The sequence below is a fragment of the Engystomops pustulosus genome, unplaced genomic scaffold, assembly GCF_040894005.1.
Source record: "Engystomops pustulosus unplaced genomic scaffold, aEngPut4.maternal MAT_SCAFFOLD_89, whole genome shotgun sequence".
Taxonomy (NCBI): Eukaryota; Metazoa; Chordata; class Amphibia; order Anura; family Leptodactylidae; genus Engystomops; species Engystomops pustulosus.
Genome location: NW_027284975.1, coordinates 383,273 through 398,667, shown reverse-complemented (window position 1 = coordinate 398,667; position 15,395 = coordinate 383,273). Strand labels below are relative to the sequence as shown.

Here is a 15,395-nt window from a genome sequence, read left to right as displayed (position 1 = left end):
CATCACACGCAGGTTACACTCCCTCCATCCCTCCATCACACGCAGGTTACACTCCCTCCATCCCTCCATCACACGCAGGTTACACTCCCTCCATCCATCCATCACACGCAGGTTACACTCCATCCATCCATCCATCACACGCAGGTTACACTCCCTCCATCCATCACACGCAGGTTACACTCCCTCCATCCATCACACGCAGGTTACACTCCCTCCATCCCTCCATCACACGCAGGTTACACTCCATCCATCCATCCATCACACGCAGGTTACACTCCATCCATCCATCCATCACACGCAGGTTACACTCCATCCATCCATCCATCACACGCAGGTTACACTCCCTCCATCCATCACACGCAGGTTACACTCCCTCCATCCCTCCATCACACGCAGGTTACACTCCCTCCATCCCTCCATCACACGCAGGTTACACTCCATCCATCCATCACACGCAGGTTACACTCCCTCCATCCATCACACGCAGGTTACACTCCATCCATCCATCCATCACACGCAGGTTACACTCCCTCCATCCATCCATCACACGCAGGTTACACTCCATCCATCCATCACACGCAGGTTACACTCCATCCATCCATCCATCACACGCAGGTTACACTCCCTCCATCCCTCCATCACACGCAGGTTACACTCCATCCATCACACGCAGGTTACACTCCCTCCATCCATCCATCACACGCAGGTTACACTCCCTCCATCCCTCCATCACACGCAGGTTACACTCCCTCCATCACACGCAGGTTACACTCCCTCCATCCATCCATCACACGCAGGTTACACTCCCTCCATCCCTCCATCACACGCAGGTTACACTCCCTCCATCCATCCATCACACGCAGGTTACACTCCCTCCATCCATCCATCACACGCAGGTTACACTCCCTCCATCCCTCCATCACACGCAGGTTACACTCCCTCCATCCCTCCATCACACGCAGGTTACACTCCATCCATCCCTCCATCACACGCAGGTTACACTCCCTCCATCCATCACACGCAGGTTACACTCCCTCCATCCATCACACGCAGGTTACACTTCCTCCATCCATCACACGCAGGTTACACTCCCTCCATCCCTCCATCACACGCAGGTTACACTCCCTCCATCCATCCATCACACGCAGGTTACACTCCCTCCATCCATCCATCACACGCAGGTTACACTCCCTCCATCCATCCATCACACGCAGGTTACACTCCCTCCATCCATCCATCACACGCAGGTTACACTCCCTCCATCCATCCATCACACGCAGGTTACACTCCCTCCATCCCTCCATCACACGCAGGTTACACTCCCTCCATCACACGCAGGTTACACTCCCTCCATCCATCACACGCAGGTTACACTCCCTCCATCCATCCATCACACGCAGGTTACACTCCCTCCATCCATCACACGCAGGTTACACTCCCTCCATCCCTCCATCACACGCAGGTTACACTCCCTCCATCCATCACACGCAGGTTACACTCCCTCCATCACACGCAGGTTACACTCCATCCATCCATCCATCACACGCAGGTTACACTCCATCCATCCATCCATCACACGCAGGTTACACTCCCTCCATCCATCCATCACACGCAGGTTACACTCCCTCCATCCATCCATCCATCACACACAGGTTACACTCCCTCCCTCCATCACACGCAGGTTACACTCCCTCCATCCCTCCATCACACGCAGGTTACACTCCCTCCATCCCTCCATCACACGCAGGTTACACTCCCTCCATCCATCCATCACACGCAGGTTACACTCCCTCCATCCATCCATCACACGCAGGTTACACTCCCTCCATCCATCACACGCAGGTTACACTCCCTCCATCCATCCATCACACGCAGGTTACACTCCCTCCATCCCTCCATCACACGCAGGTTACACTCCCTCCATCCATCCATCACACGCAGGTTACACTCCCTCCATCACACGCAGGTTACACTCCCTCCATCACACGCAGGTTACACTCCATCCATCCATCACACGCAGGTTACACTCCCTCCATCCATCCATCACACGCAGGTTACACTCCCTCCATCACACGCAGGTTACACTCCCTCCATCCATCCATCACACGCAGGTTACACTCCCTCCATCACACGCAGGTTACACTCCCTCCATCCATCCATCACACGCAGGTTACACTCCATCCATCCATCCATCACACGCAGGTTACACTCCCTCCATCCATCCATCACACGCAGGTTACACTCCCTCCATCCCTCCATCACACGCAGGTTACACTCCCTCCATCCCTCCATCACACGCAGGTTACACTCCCTCCATCCCTCCATCACACGCAGGTTACACTCCCTCCATCCATCACACGCAGGTTACACTCCCTCCATCCATCCATCACACGCAGGTTACACTCCCTCCATCCATCCATCACACGCAGGTTACACTCCCTCCATCCCTCCATCACACGCAGGTTACACTCCCTCCATCCCTCCATCACACGCAGGTTACACTCCCTCCATCCCTCCATCACACGCAGGTTACACTCCCTCCATCCATCCATCACACGCAGGTTACACTCCATCCATCCATCCATCACACGCAGGTTACACTCCCTCCATCCCACGCAGGTTACACTCCCTCCATCCCTCCATCACACGCAGGTTACACTCCCTCCATCACACGCAGGTTACACTCCCTCCATCCATCCATCACACGCAGGTTACACTCCCTCCATCCATCACACGCAGGTTACACTCCCTCCATCCATCCATCACACGCAGGTTACACTCCCTCCATCCATCCATCACACGCAGGTTACACTCCCTCCATCCATCCATCACACGCAGGTTACACTCCCTCCATCCCTCCATCACACGCAGGTTACACTCCCTCCATCCATCACACGCAGGTTACACTCCCTCCATCCATCCATCACACGCAGGTTACACTCCCTCCATCCATCCATCACACGCAGGTTACACTCCCTCCATCCCTCCATCACACGCAGGTTACACTCCCTCCATCCATCACACGCAGGTTACACTCCCTCCATCCCTCCATCACACGCAGGTTACACTCCCTCCATCCATCCATCACACGCAGGTTACACTCCATCCATCCATCCATCACACGCAGGTTACACTCCATCCATCCATCCATCACACGCAGGTTACACTCCATCCATCCATCCATCACACGCAGGTTACACTCCCTCCATCCATCCATCACACGCAGGTTACACTCCCTCCATCCATCCATCACACGCAGGTTACACTCCCTCCATCCATCCATCCATCACACGCAGGTTACACTCCCTCCATCCATCCATCACACGCAGGTTACACTCCCTCCATCCATCCATCACACGCAGGTTACACTCCCTCCATCCATCCATCACACGCAGGTTACACTCCCTCCATCCATCCATCACACGCAGGTTACACTCCCTCCATCCATCACACGCAGGTTACACTCCCTCCATCCATCACACGCAGGTTACACTCCCTCCATCCATCCCTCCATCACACGCAGGTTACACTCCCTCCATCCATCCATCACACGCAGGTTACACTCCCTCCATCCATCACACGCAGGTTACACTCCCTCCATCCATCCATCCATCACACGCAGGTTACACTCCCTCCATCCCTCCATCACACGCAGGTTACACTCCATACATCCATCCATCACACGCAGGTTACACTCCCTCCATCCCTCCATCACACGCAGGTTACACTCCCTCCATCCCTCCATCACACGCAGGTTACACTCCCTCCATCCCTCCATCACACGCAGGTTACACTCCCTCCATCCATCACCGCGGGTTACGCTCAGACACACCTGTGACACTTACCTTGATGAAGGTGATCAGGTCACCGGGAGGAGCGATGTTATCTACACCCAGCAGGTTCTCTGCACACCCCATGTGGCACCCGGGCACCCCGACGGTGCCAGGTGCTGGATCTTCACAGACAGCGTCAGCACCGGCCTCCGACGACCCCAGCGCCTGCACATCTGTATCACAAACACCAAGTCAGAGACAAGAACACCAGGACCCAGCACCCACCCCTCTAATGGTAGATGCTCGTCCCGGGGGGGGGCCCCCATTATTGTACCTGTGTCCCGGCCTCCCCCCTCACCTGGCAGCGGCCTGTCCCGGCCTCCCCCCTCACCTGGCAGCGGCCTGTCCCGGCCTCCCCCCTCACCTGGCAGCGGCCCGTCCCGGCCTCCCCCCTCACCTGGCAGCGGCCCGTCCCGGCCTCCCCCCTCACCTGGCAGCGGCCCGTCCCGGCCTCACCCCTCACCTGGCAGCGGCCCGTCCCGGCCTCCCCCCTCACCTGGCAGCGGCCTGTCACGGCCTCCCCCCTCACCTGGCAGCGGCCTGTCCCGGCCTCCCCCCTCACCAGGCAGCGGCCTGTCCCGGCCTCCCCCCTCACCTGGCAGCGGCCTGTCCCGGCCTCCCCCCTCACAAGGCAGCGGCCTGTCCCGGCCTCCCCCCTCACCAGGCAGCGGCCTGTCCCGGCCTCCCCCCTCACCTGGCAGCGGCCTGTCCCGGCCTCCCCCCTCACAAGGCAGCGGCCTGTCCCGGCCTCCCCCCTCACCTGGCAGCGGCCTGTCCCGGCCTCCCCCCTCACCTGGCAGCGGCCTGTCCCGGCCTCCCCCCTCACAAGGCAGCGGCCTGTCCCGGCCTCCCCCCTCACCTGGCAGCGGCCTGTCCCGGCCTCCCCCCTCACCTGGCAGCGGCCTGTCACGGCCTCCCCCCTCACCTGGCAGCGGCCTGTCCCGGCCTCCCCCCTCACAAGGCAGCGGCCTGTCCCGGCCTCCCCCCTCACCTGGCAGCGGCCTGTCCCGGCCTCCCCCCTCACAAGGCAGCGGCCTGTCCCGGCCTCCCCCCTCACCTGGCAGCGGCCTGTCCCGGCCTCCCCCCTCACCTGGCAGCGGCTTGTCACGGCCTCACCCCTCACCTGGCAGCGGCCTGTCCCGGCCTCACCCCTCACCTGGCAGCGGCCTGTCCCGGCCTCACCCCTCACCTGGCAGCGGCCTGTCCCGGCCTCACCCCTCACCTGGCAGCGGCCTGTCCCGGCCTCCCCCCTCACCTGGCAGCGGCCTGTCCCGGCCTCACCCCTCACCTGGCAGCGGCCTGTCCCGGCCTCCCCCCTCACCTGGCAGCGGCCTGTCCCGGCCTCCCCCCTCACAAGGCAGCGGCCTGTCCCGGCCTCCCCCCTCACCAGGCAGCGGCCTGTCCCGGCCTCCCCCCTCACCTGGCAGCGGCCTGTCCCGGCCTCCCCCCTCACAAGGCAGCGGCCTGTCCCGGCCTCCCCCCTCACCTGGCAGCGGCCTGTCCCGGCCTCCCCCCTCACCTGGCAGCGGCCTGTCCCGGCCTCCCCCCTCACAAGGCAGCGGCCTGTCCCGGCCTCCCCCCTCACCTGGCAGCGGCCTGTCCCGGCCTCCCCCCTCACCTGGCAGCGGCCTGTCACGGCCTCCCCCCTCACCTGGCAGCGGCCTGTCCCGGCCTCCCCCCTCACAAGGCAGCGGCCTGTCCCGGCCTCCCCCCTCACCTGGCAGCGGCCTGTCCCGGCCTCCCCCCTCACAAGGCAGCGGCCTGTCCCGGCCTCCCCCCTCACCTGGCAGCGGCCTGTCCCGGCCTCCCCCCTCACCTGGCAGCGGCTTGTCACGGCCTCACCCCTCACCTGGCAGCGGCCTGTCCCGGCCTCACCCCTCACCTGGCAGCGGCCTGTCCCGGCCTCACCCCTCACCTGGCAGCGGCCTGTCCCGGCCTCACCCCTCACCTGGCAGCGGCCTGTCCCGGCCTCCCCCCTCACCTGGCAGCGGCCTGTCCCGGCCTCACCCCTCACCTGGCAGCGGCCTGTCCCGGCCTCCCCCCTCACCTGGCAGTGGCCTGTCCCGGCCTCCCCCCTCACCTGGCAGCGGCCTGTCCCGGCCTCCCCCCTCACCTGGCAGCGGCCTGTCCCGGCCTCACCCCTCACCTGGCAGCGGCCTGTCCCGGCCTCACCCCTCACCTGGCAGCGGCCTGTCCCGGCCTCACCCCTCACCTGGCAGCGGCCTGTCCCGGCCTCACCCCTCACCTGGCAGCGGCCTGTCCCGGCCTCACCCCTCACCTGGCAGCGGCCTGTCCCGGCCTCACCCCTCACCTGGCAGCGGCCTGTCCCGGCCTCACCCCTCACCTGGCAGCGGCCTGTCCCGGCCTCACCCCTCACCTGGCAGCGGCCTGTCCCGGCCTCACCCCTCACCTGGCAGCGGCCTGTCCCGGCCTCACCCCTCACCTGGCAGCGGCCTGTCCCGGCCTCCCCCCTTACCTGGCAGCGGCTTGTCACGGGCTCGGCCTCCTCCGCTGCGGGCCCAGTACTGCAGCTGCAGGATGCTCTGTCTGATGTCACATCTGTTGGTGGTCAGGAAGGTGGTCACATCCTTGGGGTCTGTCCGGAGGTTTTCTGTCAGACATAACGTCTGCAGGAAGCTGGTAACATTCACCTGCAACACACAGGACCCCCAGGGGAAGTCACACACAAGACCCCAGAATGCTGCACCCGCCCTTTAGCAATGGCTCCTGCTACTCACCACAGACGGCGTGTGGAAGGAAATCTCCTCAAACGCTCCATCAAACATCATCCCAAAAGTAGGATCTAAGAAGAGAGACCAACATTCACCCCATGGATCCAGACTGAACGTTACCTCTACACATGGCTGATAACAGCGGGAAATAGATGCCCACAAGGCTCAGTCCCATCCCCCGGCACTCACCGCTCGTAGTAAGGACCACCGGCCGCTTGGTCGTACTCATAAACGTCTTAATGGCACCAAGAAATCCAGTATCATCATCAAATATCACATCAACCTGCAACACAAAGGGTTAACAGGAGGCGTGGCTCATACACAGCACCCACAATACACCCCCAGGGAGACACGGCTCATACACAGCACCCACAATACACCCCCAGGGAGAGGGGAGACACGGCTCATACACAGCACCCACAATACACCCCCAGGGAGAGGGGAGACACGGCTCATACACAGCACCCACAATACACCCCCAGGGAGAGGGGAGACACGGCTCATACACAGCACCCACAATACACCCCCGGGGAGACACGGCTCATACACAGCACCCACAATACACCCCCAGGGAGACACGGCTCATACACAGCACCCACAATACACCCCCAGGGAGACACGGCTCATACACAGCACCCACAATACACCCCCAGGGAGACACGGCTCATACACAGCACCCACAATACACCCCCAGGGAGACACGGCTCATACACAGCACCCACAATACACCCCCAGGGAGACACGGCTCATACACAGCACCCACAATACACCCCCAGGGAGACACGGCTCATACACAGCACCCACAATACACCCCCAGGGAGACACGGCTCATACACAGCACCCACAATACACCCCCAGGGAGACACGGCTCATACACAGCACCCACAATACACCCCCCAGGGAGAGGGGAGACACGGCTCATACACAGCACCCACAATACACCCCCAGGGAGACACGGCTCATACACAGCACCCACAATACACCCCCAGGGAGACACGGCTCATACACAGCACCCACAATACACCCCCAGGGAGACACGGCTCATACACAGCACCCACAATACACCCCCAGGGAGAGAGGAGACATGGCTCATACACAGCACCCACAATACACCCCCAGGGAGACACGGCTCATACACAGCACCCACAATACACCCCCAGGGAGACACGGCTCATACACAGCACCCACAATACACCCCCAGGGAGACACGGCTCATACACAGCACCCACAATACACCCCCAGGGAGACACGGCTCATACACAGCACCCACAATACACCCCAGGGAGACACGGCTCATACACAGCACCCACAATACACCCCCAGGGAGACACGGCTCATACACAGCACCCACAATACACCCCAGGGAGACACGGCTCATACACAGCACCCACAATACACCCCCAGGGAGACACGGCTCATACACAGCACCCACAATACACCCCCAGGGAGACACGGCTCATACACAGCACCCACAATACACCCCCAGGGAGACACGGCTCATACACAGCACCCACAATACACCCCCAGGGAGACACGGCTCATACACAGCACCCACAATACATCCCCAGGGAGAGAGGAGACATGGCTCATACACAGCACCCACAATACACCCCCAGGGAGACACGGCTCATACACAGCACCCACAATACACCCCCAGGGAGACACGGCTCATACACAGCACCCACAATACACCCCCAGGGAGACACGGCTCATACACAGCACCCACAATACACCCCCAGGGAGACACGGCTCATACACAGCACCCACAATACACCCCCAGGGAGAGGGGAGACACGGCTCATACACAGCACCCACAATACACCCCCAGGGAGACACGGCTCATACACAGCACCCACAATACACCCCCAGGGAGACACGGCTCATACACAGCACCCACAATACACCCCAGGGAGACACGGCTCATACACAGCACCCACAATACATCCCCAGGGAGAGGGGAGACACGGCTCATACACAGCACCCACAATACACCCCCAGGGAGACACGGCTCATACACAGCACCCACAATACACCCCCAGGGAGACACGGCTCATACACAGCACCCACAATACACCCCAGGGAGACACGGCTCATACACAGCACCCACAATACATCCCCAGGGAGAGGGGAGACACGGCTCATACACAGCACCCACAATACACCCCCAGGGAGACACGGCTCATACACAGCACCCACAATACACCCCAGGGAGACACGGCTCATACACAGCACCCACAATACACCCCCAGGGAGAGGGGAGACACGGCTCATACACAGCACCCACAATACACCCCAGGGGGAGGGGAGACACGGCTCATACACAGCACCCACAATACACCCCAGGGAGAGGGGAGACACGGCTCATACACAGCACCCACAATACACCCCAGGGAGACACGGCTCATACACAGCACCCACAATACACCCCCAGGGAGACACGGCTCATACACAGCACCCACAATACACCCCCAGGGAGACACGGCTCATACACAGCACCCACAATACACCCCCAGGGAGACACGGCTCATACACAGCACCCACAATACATCCCCAGGGAGACACGGCTCATACACAGCACCCACAATACACCCCCAGGGAGACACGGCTCATACACAGCACCCACAATACACCCCCCAGGGAGAGGGGAGACACGGCTCATACACAGCACCCACAATACACCCCCAGGGAGACACGGCTCATACACAGCACCCACAATACACCCCAGGGAGACACGGCTCATACACAGCACCCACAATACACCCCCAGGGAGACACGGCTCTTACACAGCACCCACAATAAACCCCCAGGGAGACACGGCTCATACACAGCACCCACAATACACCCCCAGGGAGACACGGCTCATACACAGCACCCACAATACACCCCAGGGAGACACGGCTCATACACAGCACCCACAATACACCCCCAGGGAGACACGGCTCATACACAGCACCCACAATACACCCCCAGGGAGACACGGCTCATACACAGCACCCACAATACATCCCCAGGGAGACAGGAGACATGGCTCATACACAGCACCCACAATACACCCCCAGGGAGACACGGCTCATACACAGCACCCACAATACATCCCCAGGGAGAGAGGAGACATGGCTCATACACAGCACCCACAATACACCCCCAGGGAGACACGGCTCATACACAGCACCCACAATACATCCCCAGGGAGAGAGGAGACATGGCTCATACACAGCACCCACAATACACCCCCAGGGAGACACGGCTCATACACAGCACCCACAATACATCCCCAGGGAGAGAGGAGACATGGCTCATACACAGCACCCACAATACACACCTCTTCAAACAGAATAAGGGAGGTTGCGGTCTTCCGGCGAGTCTCCTCTGATGTGGACCCTCTGTCTGTTCTCTTCCCCTGCTGCCCTGGCGCTGGTTCTGAATACAATGGGCTCAGTTTATATAATATCTATAGGGCCATCACATGTAATGTAACCTCTGACCTCACCCCGCAGGGAGCAGGGGGTGACACTGACATTTTAGGGTGTGAGACTTACCTGCTACAAGCTCAGAGTGCTTCTTGTCTTGCTTTTGCTTGGGTGCTGATTTAAGGAAGAAGTTTGATAAGGATTTGGGTGCCAATCCTTTCCGCAGGCCGGCTCCTCGGGGGGACACAGGGGGCTTCCTTGGTGAACACACCACCCTCTTTGGGGAGTTTAGTTTTCCTAGGGGTAATAGTCTGCAGTTTAGCTTTATCTACATACCTAGGGGAGCTGGGGCAGCGGGTATCACTTACTGGGTGAGCGGCCAATGCTGGAGCTGCTGAAGAAGCAGGGCTTGTGAGCACCCACCCCCTGCTGGTCCACCTGGTGGGACTGGGTGGCTTCCTTCAGCTGGGCCAGGATCTGGCGGCCACTGCGCTGACAAGACGCGTTAACCTCAAATACCTGGATGAGATGAGTATTACTACAGGGGGGATGGGCGGCAGGAGGAGGAGGCGGCGGCGAGGGCGCGAGCGGCAGGAGGAGGAGGCGGCGAGGGCGCGGGGATGGGCGGCAGGAGGAGGAGGAGGCGGCGAGGGCGCGGGGATGGGCGGCAGGAGGAGGAGGAGGCGGCGAGGGCGCGGGGATGGGCGGCAGGAGGAGGAGGAGGCGGCGAGGGCGCGGGGATGGGCGGCAGGAGGAGGAGGAGGAGGCGGCGAGGGCGCGGGGATGGGCGGCAGGAGGAGGAGGTGGCGGCGAGGGCGCGGGGATGGGCGGCAGGAGGAGGAGGAGGCGGCGAGGGCGCGGGGATGGGCGGCAGGAGGAGGAGGAGGCGGCGAGGGCGCGGGGATGGGCGGCAGGAGGAGGAGGAGGCGGCGAGGGCGCGGGGATGGGCGGCAGGAGGAGGAGGCGGCGAGGGCGCGAGCGTGGGCGGCAGGAGGAGGAGGCGGCGAGGGCGCGAGCGTGGGCGGCAGGAGGAGGAGGCGGCGAGGGCGCGAGCGTGGGCGGCAGGAGGAGGAGGCGGCGAGGGCGCGAGCGTGGGCGGCAGGAGGAGGAGGCGGCGAGGGCGCGAGCGTGGGCGGCAGGAGGAGGAGGCGGCGAGGGCGCGAGCGTGGGCGGCAGGAGGAGGAGGCGGCGAGGGCGCGAGCGTGGGCGGCAGGAGGAGGAGGCGGCGAGGGCGCGAGCGTGGGCGGCAGGAGGAGGAGGCGGCGAGGGCGCGAGCGTGGGCGGCAGGAGGAGGAGGCGGCGAGGGCGCGAGCGTGGGCGGCAGGAGGAGGAGGCGGCGAGGGCGCGAGCGTGGGCGGCAGGAGGAGGAGGCGGCGAGGGCGCGAGCGTGGGCGGCAGGAGGAGGAGGCGGCGAGGGCGCGAGCGTGGGCGGCAGGAGGAGGAGGCGGCGAGGGCGCGAGCGTGGGCGGCAGGAGGAGGAGGCGGCGAGGGCGCGAGCGTGGGCGGCAGGAGGAGGAGGCGGCGAGGGCGCGAGCGTGGGCGGCAGGAGGAGGAGGCGGCGAGGGCGGCAGGAGGAGGAGGCGGCGAGGGCGGCAGGAGGAGGAGGCGGCGAGGGCGCGAGCGTGGGCGGCAGGAGGAGGAGGCGGCGAGGGCGCGAGCGTGGGCGGCAGGAGGAGGAGGCGGCGAGGGCGCGAGCGTGGGCGGCAGGAGGAGGAGGCGGCGAGGGCGCGAGCGTGGGCGGCAGGAGGAGGGGGCGGCGAGGGCGCGAGCGTGGGCGGCAGGAGGAGGGGGCGGCAGGAGGAGGAGGCGGCGAGGGCGCGAGCGTGGGCGGCAGGAGGAGGGGGCGGCAGGAGGAGGAGGCGGCGAGGGCGCGAGCGTGGGCGGCAGGAGGAGGAGGCGGCGAGGGCGCGAGCGTGGGCGGCAGGAGGAGGAGGCGGCGAGGGCGCGAGCGTGGGCGGCAGGAGGAGGAGGCGGCGAGGGCGCGAGCGTGGGCGGCAGGAGGAGGAGGCGGCGAGGGCGCGAGCGTGGGTGGCAGGAGGAGGAGGCGGCGAGGGCGCGAGCGTGGGCGGCAGGAGGAGGAGGCGGCGAGGGCGCGAGCGTGGGCGGCAGGAGGAGGAGGCGAGGGCGCGAGCGGCAGGAGGAGGGGGCGAGGGCGCGAGCGTGGGCGGCAGGAGGAGGAGGCGAGGGCGCGAGCGGCAGGAGGAGGAGGCGAGGGCGCGAGCGGCAGGAGGAGGAGGCGAGGGCGCGAGCGGCAGGAGGAGGAGGCGAGGGCGCGAGCGTGGGCGGCAGGAGGAGGAGGCGAGGGCGCGAGCAAGGGCGGCAGGAGGAGGCGAGGTGGGAGGCAGGGGGCTAGGAAGCGCAGGACTCACCTTGAACCCTAGCTCCTGTGCACAGGCGTAGACTGCGGCCGTCTTCCCCACCCCTGGGGGCCCGGAGATGAGCAGAGTGTTACAGAGAGAATCCTCATCACTGTCCTCACTGTCATGGAAGTCAGCAGCGCTCCAGGTATCTACAGAGAGGGCAATGCAGGTCACTTACAGTCAGGGGGCACAGCTAGAGTCAGGGACCACCCCAGAGGCCGCAATTTACCATCCTTCTCCTTCACAGTCTTCTGCATCTGACTTCTCTTTTCCTCCTTCTCTGCTCTCATCTTCCATTCCTTCAGCCAGCTGTAAATAGAAGGGGCAGGCGTGACCCCCGGGTCAGGGGCAGGCGTGACCCCCGGGTCAGGGGCAGGCGTGACCCCCGGGTCAGGGGCAGGCGTGACCCCCGGGTCAGGGGCAGGCGTGACCCCCGGGTCAGGGGCAGGCGTGACCCCCGGGTCAGGGGCAGGCGTGACCCCCGGGTCAGGGGCAGGCGTGACCCCCGGGTCAGGGGCAGGCGTGACCCCCGGGTCAGGGGCAGGCGTGACCCCCGGGTCAGGGGCAGGCGTGACCCCCGGGTCAGGGGCAGGCGTGACCCCCGGGTCAGGGGCAGGCGTGACCCCCGGGTCAGGGGCAGGCGTGACCCCCGGGTCAGGGGCAGGCGTGACCCCCGGGTCAGGGGCAGGCGTGACCCCCGGGTCAGGGGCAGGCGTGACCCCCGGGTCAGGGGCAGGCGTGACCCCCGGGTCAGGGGCAGGCGTGACCCCCGGGTCAGGGGCAGGCGTGACCCCCGGGTCAGGGGCAGGCGTGACCCCCGGGTCAGGGGCAGGCGTGACCCCCGGGTCAGGGGCAGGCGTGACCCCCGGGTCAGGGGCAGGCGTGACCCCCGGGTCAGGGGTAGGCGTGACCCCCGGGTCAGGGGCAGGCGTGACCCCCAGGACTCACCTGTGGAGCCGACGGACGGCCAACGAGTTTCCTATTAACTCATCAGAGCTGTGAGGCTGATACTTCTCTGTCCACAGGACGTCTTCATCCAGCGCATCTACACGGGAGAGAAAATACGAGGTCACCTGCAGGTATGTACACAGCGCCCTCTAGTGCCGGGCTCCATGTATGTGAGGTACCTACCCTCTGCTGGCGGGCTCCTCTCCTCGTCTATCACTACCACATCTGGCTCGGGGTCTCGGCTCTGTGCCTCCTCGGCTCCAGGCTTCCTCCTCTTGCACTTTGCACCGGGGGATTCCCTGCGCTTGCGTTTTGTGCCGTTCCCCACCTCCTGCGCACCAGAGTCTTCAGCCGCAGGTTTTAGCTTCTTGTTGGGTTCCTGCACAGCTGTTGGGAGATATAGACACATGTATACATTATATACACACACAGCACACACCCTGCACTGCCCGGCACACACACAGCACACACCCTGCACTGCCCGGCACACACACAGCACACACCCTGCACTGCCCGGCACACACACAGCACACACCCTGCACTGCCCGGCACACACACAGCACACACCCTGCACTGCCCGGCACACACACAGCACACACCCTGCACTGCCCGGCACACACACAGCACACACCCTGCACTGCCCGGCACACACACAGCACACACCCTGCACTGCCCGGCACACACACAGCACACACCCTGCACTGCCCGGCACACACACAGCACACACCCTGCACTGCCCGGCACACACACAGCACACACCCTGCACTGCCCGGCACACACAGAGCACACACCCTGCACTGCCCGGCACACACACAGCACACACCCTGCACTGCCCGGCACACACACAGCACACACCCTGCACTGGCCGGTACACACACAGCATACACCCTGCACTGCCCGGCACACACACAGCACACACCCTGCACTGCCCGGCACACACACAGCACACACAGCACACACCCTGCACTGCCCGGCACACACACAGCACACACCCTGCACTGCCCGGCACACACACAGCACACACCCTGCACTGCCCGGCACACACACAGCACACACCCTGCACTGCCCGGCACTCACACAGCACACACCCTGCACTGCCCGGCACACACAGAGCACACACCCTGCACTGCCCGGCACACACAGAGCACACACCCTGCACTGCCCGGCACACACAGAGCACACACCCTGCACTGCCCGGCACACACAGAGCACACACCCTGCACTGCCCGGCACACACAGAGCACACACCCTGCACTGCCCGGCACACACAGAGCACACACCCTGCACTGCCCGGCACACACAGAGCACACACCCTGCACTGCCCGGCACACACACAGCACACACCCTGCACTGCCCGGCACACACACAGCACACACCCTGCACTGCCCGGCACACACACAGCACACACCCTGCACTGCCCGGCACACACACAGCACACACCCTGCACTGCCCGGCACACACACAGCACACACCGTGCACTGCCCGGCACACACACAGCACACACCGTGCACTGGCCGGTACACACACAGCATACACCCTGCACTGCCCGGCACACACACAGCACACACCCTGCACTGCCCGGCACACACACAGCACACACAGCACACACCCTGCACTGCCCGGCACACACACAGCACACACCCTGCACTGCCCGGCACACACACAGCACACACCCTGCACTGCCCGGCACACACACAGCACACACCCTGCACTGCCCGGCACTCACACAGCACACACCCTGCACTGCCCGGCACACACAGAGCACACACCCTGCACTGCCCGGCACACACAGAGCACACACCCTGCACTGCCCGGCACACACAGAGCACACACCCTGCACTGCCCGGCACACACAGAGCACACACCCTGCACTGCCCGGCACACACAGAGCACACACCCTGCACTGCCCGGCACACACAGAGCACACACCCTGCACTGCCCGGCACACACAGAGCACACACCCTGCACTGCCCTGTATATACAGTATACACCCTGCACTGCCCGGTATATACAGCATACACCCTGCACTGCCCGGTACACACAGCATACACCCTGCACTGCCCTGTATATACAGTATACACCCTGCACTGCCCGGTATATACAGCACACACC

General features: G+C 63.7%; 1 protein-coding gene across 1 annotated transcript in view; it reads right to left on the bottom strand.

Moving 5' to 3' along the window:
• ATAD5 (ATPase family AAA domain containing 5) overlaps positions 1-15,395 on the bottom strand; it is a 44,761-nt gene that overhangs the window by 7,048 nt on the left and 22,318 nt on the right. Inside the window, exons 10-20 of the mRNA XM_072131554.1 lie at positions 13,467-13,670; positions 13,284-13,380; positions 12,565-12,644; positions 12,345-12,484; positions 10,344-10,494; positions 10,105-10,272; positions 9,888-9,985; positions 6,755-6,848; positions 6,572-6,636; positions 6,310-6,484; positions 3,846-4,006 (exon numbers count right to left, since the gene is read on the bottom strand). Of these exons, the coding sequence (XP_071987655.1) occupies positions 3,846-4,006; positions 6,310-6,484; positions 6,572-6,636; positions 6,755-6,848; positions 9,888-9,985; positions 10,105-10,272; positions 10,344-10,494; positions 12,345-12,484; positions 12,565-12,644; positions 13,284-13,380; positions 13,467-13,670 (1,433 nt within the window). The remainder of the gene's footprint in view (positions 1-3,845; positions 4,007-6,309; positions 6,485-6,571; positions 6,637-6,754; positions 6,849-9,887; positions 9,986-10,104; positions 10,273-10,343; positions 10,495-12,344; positions 12,485-12,564; positions 12,645-13,283; positions 13,381-13,466; positions 13,671-15,395) is intronic.